Raw genomic sequence first — 15,479 nt, 5'->3', positions numbered from 1 at the left:
TTAGTGTATGTAAACTTCTGACCCACTGGAATTGTGATACAGTGAATTATAAGTGAAATAATCTGTCTGTAAACAATTTTTGGAAAAATTACTTGTGTCATGCGCAAAGTAGATGTCCTAACCGACTTGCCAAAACTATAGTTTGTTAACAAGAAATTTGTGGAATATTTGAAAAATGAGTTTTAATGACTCCAACTGTATATGAGATGTATGTATGTATGTATGTATGTGTGTGTGTGTGTGTGTATGTATGTATGTGTGTGTATATATATATATATATATATACATACATACATGCATGCATACATACATACATACATACATACATACATACACACACACACACACACACACACACACACACACACACACACACACACACACATACATACATATATGTATATGTGTATATATATATGTATGTGTGTGTATGTAAACATTTGTACTCTGTCATGTCAGTCTTAAGAGGGTAAAACAAAGTGTGTATGAAAGCAGAGAGGAGATGGCAGGAGAGAGAGAGGGAGAGAACACGCTCCAGGTGGAATGGGCTGTCTCTTTCTATCTTACTCTTTCCTTGACAATAATTTGAATAAAATGACAGAAAAACAAAAGTATTCACTGACTGCGATGATGGGGGCTGTCTAAAGTGTTTGTGTGGAAGTCGTGGTGGGGGATTCTTTCTCCTCCCTATTCCTCGGTCAGACTATTCCTGAATGATAAGATGCCCTTGCCAGGGTTAGAATCGATATGAAGCCTCACCACTAGAGGGTGCTTTTTTAGTGGTGCTGATAAACAGGTGACTATGGTATTGCATAATAGGACGTGGCTACAGGAAGTCATTTTAAAAGCCAATTTCTCATTTAGAAAACAGCCTGTGTGCCATCGATATGAGTCAGAAACATGTATTCTACTGTCAAAATTTACTACAAAGTTAAAATAGTATGATTTTATTCATAAAGTCAGTCTGATCCAAAACAACATTTTGTGAGTCTTATAGCTGTGACTGCATCACAACGTAAATGAAGGTTGGGTTTGTTTCAACTCTGCCCACATACCCACAGCTGGCAGCACAAAAGCAATCATAAAGTGCAACTGCACACGACCCAATCACAGGCCCGTGGTAAATCTGGGTAGACTTTGGATATCTATGGGGCTAGTTAGGGACCATCGGTAAATTACACAATGTACATGGGACAATATGTAGAAAATTCCAATAGCTCCAAATTTCTAGTAGAAAAAATAGAAAAAGAACACAAGGAATAAATACACAATGAGTAACGATAACTTGGCTATATACACTGGGTACAAGTACCAAGTTGATGAGCAGGGCTGCTTACCGTCATGGTTTTGTTTTCGACCCACGGTTATTTTATCATCTATTGTCGCTCTGGATGTCTGCCTAGTTGAGGGCCTTTCTTCAACCCTGGATGTCTGCCTAGTTGAGGGCCTTTCTTCAACCCTGGATGTCTGCCTAGTTGAGGGCCCCTCTTCAGCCCTGGATGTCTGCCTAAATCAAATCAAATCAAATCAAATTTATTTATATAGCCCTTCGTACATCAGCTGAAATCTCAAAGTGCTGTACAGAAACCCAGCCTAAAACCCCAAACAGCAAGCAATGCATGTGAAAGAAGCACGGTGGCTGGGAAAAACTCCCTAGGAAAAACTCCTGAGAAAGGCCAAAAACCTAGGAAGAAACCTAGAGAGGAACCAGGCTATGAGGGGTGGCCAGTCCTCTTCTGGCTGTGCCGGGTGGATATTATAACAGAACATGGTCAAGATGTTAAAATGTTCGTAAATGACCAGCATGGTCAAATAATAATAATCATAGTAATTGTCGAGGGTGCAACAAGCACGTCCGGTGAACAGGTCAGGGTTCCGTAGCCGCAGGCAGAACAGTTGAAACTGGAGCAGCAGCATGGCCAGGTGGACTGGGGACAGCAAGGAGTCATCATGCCAGGTAGTCCTAGGGCTCAGGTCCTCCGAGAGAAAGAAAGAAAGAAAGAAAGAGAGAATTAGAGAGAGCATATTTACATTCACACAGGACACCGGATAAGACAAGAGAATACTCCAGATGTAACAGACTGACCCTAGCCCCCCGACACATAAACTACTGCAGCATAAATACTGGAGGCTGAGACAGGAGGGATCAGAAGACACTGTGGCCCCATCCGATGATACCCCCGGACAGGGCCAAACAGGCAGGATATAACCCCACCCACTTTGCCAAAGCACAGCCCCCACACCACTAGAGGGATATCTACAACCACCAACTTACCGTCCGAAGACAAGGCCGAGTATAGCCCACAAAGATGTCCGCCACGGCACAACCCAAGGGGGGGGCGCCAACCCAGACAGGAAGACCACGTCAGTGGCTCAACCTACTCAAGTGACGCACCCCTCCCATGGACGGCATGGAAGAACACCAGTAAGTCAGTGACTCAGCCCCTGTAAAAGGGTTAGAGGCAGAGAATCCCAGTGGGAAGAGGGGAACCGACAAGGCAGAGACAGCAAGGGCGGTTCGTTGCTCCAGCCTTTCCGTTCACCTTCACACTCCTGGGCCAGACTATACTTAATCATAGGACCTACTGAAGAGATAAGTCTTCAGTAAAGACTTAAAGGTTGAGACTGAGTCTGCGTCTCTCACATGGGTAGGCAGACCATTCCATAAAAATGGAGCTCTATAGGAGAAAGCCCTACCTCCAGCCGTTTGCTTAGAAATTCTAGGGACAATTAGGAGGCCTGCGTCTTGTGACCGTAGCGTACGTGGAGGTATGTACGGCGGGACCAAATCGGAAAGATAGGTAGGAGCAAGCCCATGTAATGCTTTGTAGGTTAGCAGTAAAACCTTGAAATCAGCCCTTGCCTTAACAGGAAGCCAGTGTAGGGAAGCTAACACTGGAGTAATATGATCAAATTTTTTGGTTCTAGTCAGGATTCTAGCAGCCGTATTTAGCACTAACTGAAGTTTGTTTAGTGCTTTATCCGGGTAGCCGGAAAGTAGAGCATTGCAGTAGTCGAGCCTAGAAGTAACAAAAGCATGGATTAATTTTTCTGCGTCATTTTTGGACAGAAAGTTTCTGATTTTTGCAATGTTACGTAGATGGAAAAAAGCTGTCCTTGAAGCAGTCTTGATATGTTCTTCAAAAGAGAGATCAGGGTCCAGAGTAACGCCGAGGTCCTTCACAGTTTTATTTGAGACGACTGTACAACCATCCAGATTAATTGTCAGATTCAACAGAAGATCTCTTTGTTTCTTGGGACCTAGGACAAGCATCTCTGTTTTGTCCGAGTTTAAAAGTAGAACATTTGCAGCCATCCACTTCCTTATGTCTGAAACACAGGCTTCTAGCGAGGGCAATTTTGGGGCTTCACCATGTTTCATTGAAATGTACAGCTGTGTGTCGTCCGCATAGCAGTGAAATTTAACATTATGTTTTCGAATGACATCCCCAAGAGGTAAAATATATAGTGAAAACAATAGTGGTCCTAGAACGGAACCTTGAGGAACACCGAAATTTACAATTGATTTGTCAGAGGACGAACCATTCACAGAGACAAACTGATATCTTTCCGACAGATAAGATCTAAACCAGGCCAGAACTTGTCCATGTAGACCAATTTGGGTTTCCAATCTCTCCAAAAGAATGTGGTGATCGATGGTATCAAAAGCGGCACTAAGATCTAGGAGCACGAGGACAGATGCAGAGCCTCGGTCTGACGTCATTAAAAGGTCATTTACCACCTTCACAAGTGCAGTCTCAGTGCTATGATGGGGTCTAAAACCAGACTGAAGCGTTTCGTATATATTGTTTGTCTTCAGGAAGGCAGTGAGTTGCTGCGCAACAACTTTTTCAAAAATTTTTGAGAGGAATGGAAGATTCGATATAGGCCGATAGTTTTTTATAATTTCTGGGTCAAGATTCGGCTTTTTCAAGAGAGGCTTTATTACTGCCACTTTTAGTGAGCTTGGTACACATCCGGTGGATAGAGAGCCGTTTATTATGTTCAACATAGGAGGGCCAAGCACAGGAAGCAGCTCTTTCAGTAGTTTAGTTGGAATAGGGTCCAGTATGCAGCTTGAGGGTTTGGAGGCCATGATTATTTTCATCATTGTGTCAAGAGATATAGTACTAAAACACTTTAATATCTCCCTTGAGCCAAGGTCCTGGCAGAGTTGTGCAGACTCTGGACAATGAAGCCCTGGAGGAATTCTGGAAGCTTGCTTCAGAGCTCGTGTATTTTCTGTATACCAGGGAGCTAGTTTCTTATGACAGATGTTTTTAATTTTTAGGGGTGCAACTGCATCTAGGGTATTGTGCAAGGTTGAATTGAGTTCCTCGGTTAGGTGGTTAACTGATTCTTGTCCTCTGACGTCCTTGGGTAGGCAGAGGGAGTCTGGAAGGGCATCAAGGAATCTTTGGGTTGTCTGAGAATTTATAGCACGACTTTTAATCTTCCTTGGTTGGGGTCTGAGCAGATTATTTGTTGCAATTGTAAACGCAATAAAATGGTGGTCCGATAATCCAGGATTATGAGGAAAAACATTAAGATCCACAACATTTATTCCATGGGACAAAACTAGGTCCAGAGTATGACTGTGGCAGTGAGTAGGTCCAGAGACATGTTGGACAAAACCCACTGAGTCGATGATGGCTCCGAAAGCCTTTTGGAGTGGGTCTGTGGACTTTTCCATGTGAATGTTAAAGTCACCAAAAATTAGAATATTATCTGCTATGACTACAAGATCCGATAGGAATTCAGGGAACTCAGTAAGGAACACTGCATATGGCCCAGGAGGCCTGTAAACAGTAGCTATAAAAAGTGATTGAGTAGGCTGCATAGATTTCATGACTAGAAGCTCAAAAGACGAAAACGTCATTGTTTTTTTTTTTGTAAATTGAAATTTGCTATCGTAAATGTTAGCAACACCTCCGCCTTTGCCGGATGCACGGGGGGTTTGGTCACTAGTGTAACCAGGGGGTGAGGCCTCATTTATTTACACAGTAAATTCATCAGGCTTAAGCCATGTTTCAGTCAGGCCAATCACATCAAGATTATGATCAGTGATTAGTTCATTGACTATAACTGCCTTGGAAGTGAGGGATCTAACATTAAGTAACCCAATTTTGAGATGTGAAGTATCACAATCTCTTTCAATAATGGCAGGAATGGAGGAGGTCTTTATACTAGTAAGATTACTGAAGCGAACACCGCCATTTTTAATTTTGCCCAACCAAGATCGAGGCACAGACACGGTCTCAATGGGGAAAGCTGAGCTGACTACGCTAACTGTGCTAGTGGCAGACTCCACTAAGCTGGCAGGCTGGCTAACAGCCTGTTGCCTGGCCTGCACCCTATTTCATTGTGGAGCTAGAGGAGTTAGAGCCCTGTCTATGTTCGTAGATAAGATGAGAGCACCCCTCCAGCTAGGATGGAGTCCGTCACTCCTCAGCAGGCCAGGCTTGCCTAGTTGAGGGCTCCTCTTCAGCCCTGGATGTCTGCCTAGTTGAGGGCTCCTCTTCAGCCCTGGATGTCTGCCTAGTTGAGGGCTCCTCTTCAGCCCTGGATGTCTGCCTAGTTGAGGGCCTCTCTTCAACCCTGGATGTCTGCCTAGTTGAGGGCCCCTCTTCAGCCCTGGATGTCTGCCTAGTTGAGGGCCTCTCTTCAGCCCTGGTCTGTCTCTCCCAGTCTGGTACAGGTGCCCCCGCCGCTCTCGCTCTCGCTCTCCCTAAATCATACTCATACACAACTTTTTACTGATCGGCTGTTGGACTATTTGATTAGTGGTTCTTTCTGTGTTTGTATTATTATTTAGGAACACTTTTATATGAAATTGTAGCTCATTTAATATTAGTGTTGAGAGTTGTGTTGGTTACATATCTTAGATTGTTCTGTTAACTTTGTATGCTCTTAGTGCTGTGTTTTCGCTCATGTTAATTAATTGATAGAGCAAGAAACGAACATGCTGCTGTTGCTCATTTTGCTGTTGTCTACCCTTGGCTTTAACAATGTTGGCGATACTTTTAGAGCCCGTTGCTCTGTGGATAAGGAAATATATGACTGTTTCCCTCTTGTGCCTTGGGAGAAACCACACGCTTGCTTTGTAAATGCACGCGAGAACTCTGCACATTTCTCCCAAACAACATGGGAGAAATGGGACTCTTGCGCTTACATGTCAGGACTGTTCTCTTGTACTTAACCATGTCTCTGGACTTTACACATCTCCTGAAATATGTGGCGTGACTGTGGATTGTCGTTCAAGTGCTGTCTGTAAATCCAAATGCTGTAACCCCCGATTTGCAGGAAATGTGCAGTCTAACCCAGGTCCTGACATTTTTACCCCTGCCCAATTAAGTAGTCAGAGTGGCATGAAGTTTCTGCATATGAATGTAAGAAGTCTTCTGCCAAAGCTTGATTTTGTGAATATATGGATAAAAACTGCCGACCCTGACGTATTTATGCTTTCTAAAACCTGTCTCAAAAAATCTATTACAGACAAAAATATTGGCATAAATGGTTACAATGTTTTTAGTGCAGATCGTAAATCTGGTGGTGTTGCTGTATACGTAAAAGACAAGTTTGTGAGGGTCGTTTTGACTTCTGTTACTAAACCTAAGCAATTTGAATATCTGTCTTTGACCCTAAATCTAGGCTCATCTTTAAATATTGTTGTATCTTGTTGTTATAGACCTCTATCTGCTACTGCTGGCTCTCTGGATGTTATTTTTGAATTGTTATCACAGCATGTCAATTCTGAGTTTGTCCTGATGGGTGATCTGAATCAGGACTGGTTAACATCTAGCTCTGATCAACTCAAGATTCTATGGAATACCTATAATCTCACTCAGATTGTCAACAGTGTAACTAGGTTGAATATAAAGTATCCTCTGAAATCCTCTAGGATTCATTTGGTCTTAACCAATACTCCTCATCGTTTTAATGCTTCTGGTACTTTTGCAAATGACATAAGTGATCACTGTGCTATTGCCTGTGTGAGAGATGGCACAATTCATAAGCGATCTTCACGTGTCATTACAAAAAGAAACTGGAAGCAGTTTGATATTCAAGGTTTTTATTTTGCATTGAATGGAATAGAATTTAATTAATCCCTGATGTTGAATTAGCATTTTCTTCGAACTCTGGGTGTTGCTATGACCCAAAAACTGAAAGCAGACCACTACCTTAAATCTACTTCGGAAAATGTAAATATTCCCTCCAAATGATGGCAAGTAGTGAAGGGTTTGGAGTGCAAAGAAGATACACAGCTTCCCAAACAATTGTTGGTCGACACACAGATTGTAACTGAGAGAATTTATATTCTGAAAGCCTTAAATCAGCATTTTCTAGATGCAGGCAGTTTATTTGAAAAGGTTAAAGGTATAAATGAGCCCCCTGTGAATTTACCTGACACCCCTGTGCACTCCTTTGCCAGGTTAGAAGTGTGTAAAACCCTGAAATAAATTTATAGATTGATGAACTAATCTTATAGCTTGAGGGTAGAAGCTGTTCCGGGTCCTGTTGGTTCCAGACTTGGTACACCGGTACCGCTTGCCGTGCAGTAGCAGAGAGAACAGTCTATGACTTGGTTGAGTCTTTGGCAATTTTTAGGGCCTTCCTCTGACACCGCCTGGTATAGAGGACCTGTATGGATGGGAGCTCGGCGATGTACTGGGCCGTATACGCTACCCTCTGTAGCGCCTTGCGGTCGGATGCCAAACAGTTTCCATACTAAGCGGTGATGAAGCTTGTCAAGGTGCTCTTACTGGTGCAGCTGTAGAACTTTTTGAGGATCTGAGGGCCCATGCCAACTCTTTTCAGCCTCCTGAGGGGGAAGAGGCGTTGTCGTACCCTCTTTTCGACTGTGTTGATGTGTGTGGACCATGATAGTTTGTTGGTGATGTGGAAACCGAGGAACTTGAAGGTCTCGACCTGTTCCACAACAGGCCCGTCGATGTGGATGGTGCCGTGCTCGTTTCCAGTAATCCACGATCAGCTCCTTTGTCTTGCTGAAGTTGAGGGAGAGGTTGTTGTCCTGGCAACACACTGCCAGGTCTCTGACCTCTTCCTTGTAGGCTGTATCATCATTGTTGTGCAACATGAAAATATTGTCTCATTTGCATTGTGTTGATTATTGCCAAGAGGGGATTCTTTCTCCAAAACAGAGTAAAGATGGCCTCAAGAAGGCGCCTTCTTGATGACAAAGTAACTAGGCTGATGCACATCTCAAGCTGCTCCAAGGATTTGGACAGTTTTGACTCCCAACAGCAGCAGCTCACTTTGAGCAGGCCAAGGTCCGTTGCAAACACAGGTAAATTAGAGGCAAATGATTGTGTTCTTCAGGCCTAGGCCAGATCAACATATGCCGCCCCTGTGTCATGTATTGTATAAAGATTTGGAATGGATTGATAGAATAGAGTAGAGTAATGATATGTATCATGCACAATTGGTGCATTTCAGTTGAGCTTATTCAGTAGCACTTGGAAACGAAACATTGTTGTCAACTATTCATATCGGAGAGTTACAATGTTGCAATCACTAGGCAATCAACTACCTATAGTAGGAAACAGAGTTGTTATCAATAAGCCACGTAAATCACACATGACACTAGTCACGACCCCACAATAGTTCAAATGACATAAACATGTATTATCAACCAGTAGAACTGTAAAAAGAGTGAGATATAATTTGTGCTTTCATAAATGCATTGTGCTGGATCATTGTAAAATATTCTTTCTCTCAATGAACCAGCCTTAACCGATTTTGTTTATTTCATATCGAATTTGATTGTCAAACATTAGTTTGATAATTTCTTCATTTTGTGGCTGCCTAAAGTGTCCTCTTTCCAGTCCTATGGTGCTGAATCGCAGCGGGAATGGGGAGTGGGGCGGGCCAGTCCAGTCATGGCTAGAAGGGTTCCAGCTTTTGTCAAATTAACAAAATATATTTTTAGCATTTTAGCTAACCGGAACCCTTTTCCTAACTTGAACCTAATTCTCCTAACCTGCTATGTTAATTACCCTAACCTGCTGCGTAAGTTCTAACCTGCTATGTTAATTACCCTAACCTGCTGCGTAAGTTCTAACCTGCTATGTTAATTACCCTAACCTGCTGGGTAAGTTCTAACCTGCTATGTTAATTACCCTAACCTGCTGGGTAAGTTCTAACCTGCTATGTTAATTACCCTAACCTGCTGGGTAAGTTCTAACCTGCTATGTTAATTACCCTAACCTGCTGGGTAAGTTCTAACCTGCTATGTTAATTACCCTAACCTGCTGGGTAAGTTCTAACCTGCTATGTTAATTACCCTAACCTGCTGCGTAAGTTCTAACCTGCTATGTTAATTACCCTAACCTGCTGGGTAAGTTCTAACCTGCTATGTTAATTACCCTAACCTGCTGGGTAAGTTCTAACCTGCTATGTTAATTACCCTAACCTGCTGCGTAAGTTCTAACCTGCTATGTTAATTACCCTAACCTGCTGGGTAAGTTCTAACCTGCTATGTTAATTACCCTAACCTGCTATGTTAATTCTCCTAACCTGCTATGTTAATTACCCTAACCTGCTGGGTAAGTTCTAACCTGCTATGTTAATTCTCCTAACCTGCTATGTTAATTACCCTAACCTGCTGGGTAAGTTCTAACCTGCTAGGAAAAGCTGGATCCCTTCTAGCCATGACCGGCCGGCCCTGGTCTTCGTAGACAGCCAGGTTTTGTTATTTATTGGGCCTAATTAAAATGTTTATGCCTAAGCTAAATTAAATTAGAGAGGCCTAGATTGTATTTGAAAACAGTTGTGTCTTGTTTATTAATTTAAATGTTCATACAAATAGCCTATAGGACAGGTCATTTGCAAATGATGGTATACAAATATGATATTTTCAAGTTGTGTTTTATTACTGTGTAGGCGACTTGTTCTTCAAGGCTTAATGTGTTTTTCTTTTTTAAATGATATTCATTCATGATTTATAGCAGGGATGAAGACGCAACGGGCAATGTTTTGCTTTTCAATAAAACCTGTCATGTTGGTATAAGAACATTGTTCTACTTTATTTTATTACAATTTTACAGGCTAATTTCTATTCTGTTAAATTGAATTACAATAATCTAAATGGGATTTTGAGCACCGTGGGTGGACACCCCAATGCATATGAATGTCCGGTAATTAAAAATGTTGCCGGTCACGTTGTCCAGCGCCTAAGTCAACTTTACCACGGTTGCACACCAGCAGGCTGAAGCTAATTGGCAGAATAATTTGGCGAACTCTTCCCACCTGCGAACACACACAAGAGACACTGGCATCAAACCACACCCCAAAACCAACTCAAGTTTGAATTCAGTCATGGCCGCTAGCATTTCTTAATGAACCAAATCTAACATGAGGCCAAATCAGGAAGTGCAGTCAGCCTTTAATTGAGACTTAATTGTTTTGGGAGGCTCTTCTGTAACTGTTATGATGCACCAGTAGTTTCACAAGGCAATGAAATACTCTGGAGAATTGACCTTTGTCTCAGTGCAGTACAAACATGATTTTTCCTCAGACACACAAACTTCAGCTGTTTAGAGAAAAGCAACATTGTTTTTCTGTGAGCTACTGGAATCTGGTTATGTCCTGTCTAGTCCCATCCTTCTTCCTCCATGGGGCCAGTAGGACTGATGTTTTCCACTGTGTCCACAGGTAGAATGTAAGAAGGCCCAGCCCAAGGAGGTGATGTTCCCACCAGGCACGCGAGGAAGGGCCAGGGGCCTGCCCTACACCATGGACGCCTTCATGCTGGGGATGGGCATGCTGAGTGAGTATGGACCAACACTACTCCAGCACAGTCCAGCACACTACTCAGTCCCACACGGTAACACACTCCCTAACACTCACTCTTCAACAGCTGTGCTATTAAAGGTCTCCATAGATGAATTGGCCAAAGCATTGGTTTTTGGATTGCTAGACCTTATGGTATTAGATGGAAACCAATGTGCTGGTGATATAAGTGGAGTCTAACTAATGTCTTGGTGAGATAGCGGAAAGGGTACTCAGATTAACTGGGTGGTGCTCCTCATTGAGCTATTCCAAGGTGTGCTGTTTCTGTGGCCACAAGTGGTCTATTTTTCTGGCTCTGGTGAGTCCCAGGTGGCCCTGGGCGTAGGGAGCAGGGCACCACATTATCAGGATAAATTAGGAGGAAAATTGGGGTAATGTAAAATGATGGATTCATCACTCCGTCTGTGTAACTCCTGCAGTGGGTAATGACGGGGACACAGAGGGGTGTCATGGGGGGGGGGGCATCATCTGTAGGGAGCCAGCTGTGGCTTTATCTCTTCTGTCCTCTCCTCTCCCTCATCACCATTCAGCTCCCCATCCATCCATCTCTCTCTCTATATATATATATATCTATATACCTCACCTCTCAGCGGGGTTGCTGAGGGCATGACACTGATATCAGACTGATTTTACTGATGGTAAAAGTGAAGGTAACACCCCGTAAATGGTTCTGTCAGCACCGTAGTTCCCCGTCCAGATTTCTTCACTTTGAACTATTAAACAAGCGCAGTGAACTTTTCAGAACTTATTACGGATCAATGCGTCACTGTGGAGGAGGGGGAAAACAGTGTGCTCCAGAGGGAGAAGTGGGCTGAGGAGGCGGCGGAGTGCTCATGTGAGAATATTAACTGCCGACTTATTTGGAGACACTCTTATCTAAATGAAATTGGAAAAAGCAGGACAGCGAAACATTCCTTTGTATAATTTGCATTTGGAAAAACCCCAGAGCTGGCCTCATTATTTAACTGTAAGGTTCTTATACGCCAAATCTCATTAAATCCTGTCCCTAGTTCCTTTGTTTACTGCACCTAATCTAGCCATTTATCTTTATTGTGTTGTGCCCGATGTATGTTTGCTGAAATTAATACACATTTGAACCTGGGCAAAGTATGGGTGTACCAGATGGATAATTGATTTTAAAGTGAATCAGAACTGTTGAACCATAAAATAGGTACATTAGCATGCATATTAATAACGCAAATAAGAGGGCCTGGAAGCAGCCCCGGGGCCAGATCCACTGACAGCCTTTATTTACAGCCTTTATTTACTGAGATGGCGGGCGGCGGAGACGCTAGGTTCAACACGCCAGAGTAATGAGTTCTCCCCCTTCTTCTCCTCTACTCCTTCTCTTCTCCTCCCTATTTTTGTCTTCTGTCTTCTCAGACTCAGATCCCCCTAGTTAAAAACCCCTTTGTGTGTTTATGTACAGATGCCATATCTTAATTAGACCTAGTTTCACACAGCAGGAAAATAATACTGTAGCAACAGGAAATGTGAATTGTTATGTGGTGTCACATCCTGGCCAGTAAAAGGGGTTATTTGTCATTGTAGTTGGTCAGGGCGTGGTAGGGGGTGTTTGTTTTGTGGTTGGGTATTGTGGGTTTAGGTTCTAGTTTTCTTATTTCTATGTTTATCTAGCTTTTGTAGTTCTATGTGAGTGTTGTCAATGACCTCCAATTAGAGGCAGCTGGTTGTTGTTGTCTCTAATTGGAGGCCGTATTTAGTTGTGTTTGTTTTCACTGGGTTTTGTGGGTGGTTGTTTCTAGTATAGTCTATGCACCTTACTGGACTGTTTTCGTCGTTCATTTTGTATTGATTAAGTGTTTTCTTTAATAAATAAGAGGATGAGCACTTTACCCGCTGCGTTTTGGGCCCCCTTCAATGACGAGCGTTACATGTGGATTATAATTAATGGACATTTTTCTTAGTGGTAGCTACATTTTTTGGTAGGGCAAATCAAGTCTGACATTTTAAAGTGGAAATTACACACTTTAGAAGCCTTTTTAAGCATGAATATTAGGGATGCATGATATATCTGAAAATATCAGAATCGACCAATATTAGCTAAAAATGCCAACATCGACATCGGCCCGATGTCTAGTCTAACGCCAATGTGCAAAACCGATGTCAAAGCTAACGTGCATACCTATATAATGTAGGTACATGACGTAATGACACCACATAAAATGTTGCACTACACGTGCAGCACAGCATTCCTAACCTAGCCCACAATGTCTGCTGTGTGGATCAAGCAGTCAACAAATCGAGGAGTCATTTGAAAGAGTTTCAAAGGTGAAATCTATTAATGCCAAGATAATTCATTGCCCTTGACAATCAACTGTTCTCTGTCATGGGTTATGTTGGCTTTCGCCAACTGGTCGAGCACCGGTACACACTACCAAGTGCGCTATTTTTTAGATGTTGCCCTACCGGAGTTACACAGTAATAGTGTCACAGCTATTAGCTTCACAACTGACATTTAGGCCAGCGATATCAGCCCCATGAGCATGCTGAGTCTGACAGCACAGTGGGTCATTGAGGATTTCGTACTGAGGGAAGTTGTATTGCATGCTCATGAATGCGCTGGTTGTCATACCGCTGCTGCCATTTCAATGGCATTTGAGAACATGTTTGAAACTTGGAAACATGAACACACTAGCTAGCTCCATTCGAACAACTGACTGGAGAAATAAGCTCATCAACTGGACCTGCAGCAGACATGATACCCTCTGTCATGGCATTGAAACGCCTGCTCAACAAAACTGCCGACACAGACTGTGAACAAGCGATTCGGTGGCATTCTCTCTTTACTGTGTCGCCATCATGCTTGATGCAGGACCGCTATATCGATGCAGACAGGAAGAGAGGCCACGGACAGACAGAGCTGAAACTTCACTGCTTGACATGTATGATGAAATCCTTGTTGAGAATGAAACGACTGAACAAATGAACAACTAAACAGCACAGCAAGTAAGTGAGAAAGTAAGAAATAGGTTTTGGTTATGTTTTACTGGTAATGGGGACAAACATAAATGCCAACAAAATAACTTTTTGGTCAGTGTGGTGTGTGTGTGTAACCTTTATTTAACTAGGCAAGTCAGTTAAGAACAAATTCTTATTTACAATGACGGCCTACCCCAGCCGCCCTATGGGACTCCCAATCACGGCTGGATGTGATACAGCCTGGATTCAAATCAGGGACTGTAGTGACGTCTCTTGCACTGAGATGCAGTGGCTTAGACTGCTGCGTCCATGTGTGTGTGTTAACTATTTAACTGTACTAGAATGCTTGAAAGGCCACAAACATTTTTAATATCGGTTATCAGTATAATTATTTTTAGCAAGGACAATATCGGATATCGGTATTGGCCAAACATCACTAATGAATATACTACGCATTTCCATTTCCTGCTGTGCAGGAAAATTACTGCAACAAGATGATCAAATTAAGACACAGCATCTGTATGTGCGTAAATGCTTGCCCCCACATTTCTTAACAATGACACATTGCATATACACACATGCAGTCTGCTTATTGGGGTGACTGAACACAGTTGTGAAATTGTGTGTTCAATTGTGAAAAACTGAGTTTAAATGTATTTGGCTAAGGTGTATGTCAACTTCCGACTTCAACTGGATGTGTCCTGTTTGAATGTCTGTCTGTGAATGTGTCTGAGAGTGTGGCACTCTGATGCTGGAGTGTGTGTATGAGAGAGAGTGTGTGTGTGAGTAAGGTTTTCTTTCTTTCTGTCTATGGGCACATGGCTGTGGCTGCTCTGTATGCTCCTGATGTGCTGTAGCCCTCCCCATGTCCTGCGCCAGCGGCCCCAGTGTCAACAGAACGCCACAGAACAGTATTCACGCCATGCCCTTTAAATACCAGCTCCTGACCCCCCCCCCCCCCCACTCCCGGCATGTAGATGTGCCTTATTTAACTCTCTGCTGGGATAGTCAGCACACAGTTACCTACCTACCGCACTGCAGCAGGAGGCCCAGGTCAAACACAGACACACACACACTGGCTAAAATATCTTAGCTATTCCCTTTTAGGGCTTTTACCGAACTCCATGTGGTTGGTTCAATCACAATTTTTTGGTGATGGTGTTTTCTACATGCACAGTCTAAATCAGGGGTCTCCAACCTTTTCTAGCATGAGAGCTACTTCAAAAAACATTTTATGTTGCAAGCTACTCATTTTCTGTCTAGCTTTCAAATAGGAACATTCTTCTCCTCTCCCCTGCAACTCTTCCCCAGGTTCTTAGTGTACAAGAGAAAGTAGTGTACTGTTTTCTGTCAATATACATGTTAAAATGGTTAATAAACAACTCTAAGGGGGCCCCTATAAAAATATACATTTTGCCCTGTTTTATATTTTGCCAAATTATGTTCTCAGTTACATTTTTCCTGGTTTTAGATTTAGTTTTGTTTTTCAGTCTTAACATTAGAATTGTTCATAGATAAACAATGAAATGTGATGTTCTGAGTCCATTTCAATGCTTAAATAACATCAGAATATATATATATATATATACTCTGCTCAAAAAAATAAAGGGAACACTTAAACAACACAATGTAACTCCAAGTCAATCACACTTCTGTGAAATCAAACTGTCCACTTAGGAAGCAACACTGATTGACAATAAATTTCACATGCTGTTGTGCAAATG

At 42.6% G+C, this 15,479-nt stretch overlaps 1 protein-coding gene across 1 annotated transcript in view; it reads left to right on the top strand.

Moving 5' to 3' along the window:
• LOC115149109 (RNA-binding protein Musashi homolog 2-like) overlaps positions 1–15,479 on the top strand; it is a 256,896-nt gene that overhangs the window by 176,077 nt on the left and 65,340 nt on the right. Inside the window, exon 5 of the mRNA XM_029691634.1 lies at positions 10,675–10,846. Coding sequence (XP_029547494.1) covers positions 10,675–10,846 — 172 coding nt within the window. The remainder of the gene's footprint in view (positions 1–10,674; positions 10,847–15,479) is intronic.

The sequence above is a fragment of the Salmo trutta genome, chromosome 15, assembly GCF_901001165.1.
Source record: "Salmo trutta chromosome 15, fSalTru1.1, whole genome shotgun sequence".
In the NCBI taxonomy this organism is placed as follows: Eukaryota; Metazoa; Chordata; class Actinopteri; order Salmoniformes; family Salmonidae; genus Salmo; species Salmo trutta.
This window is presented reverse-complemented; position numbering and strand designations above follow the sequence as displayed.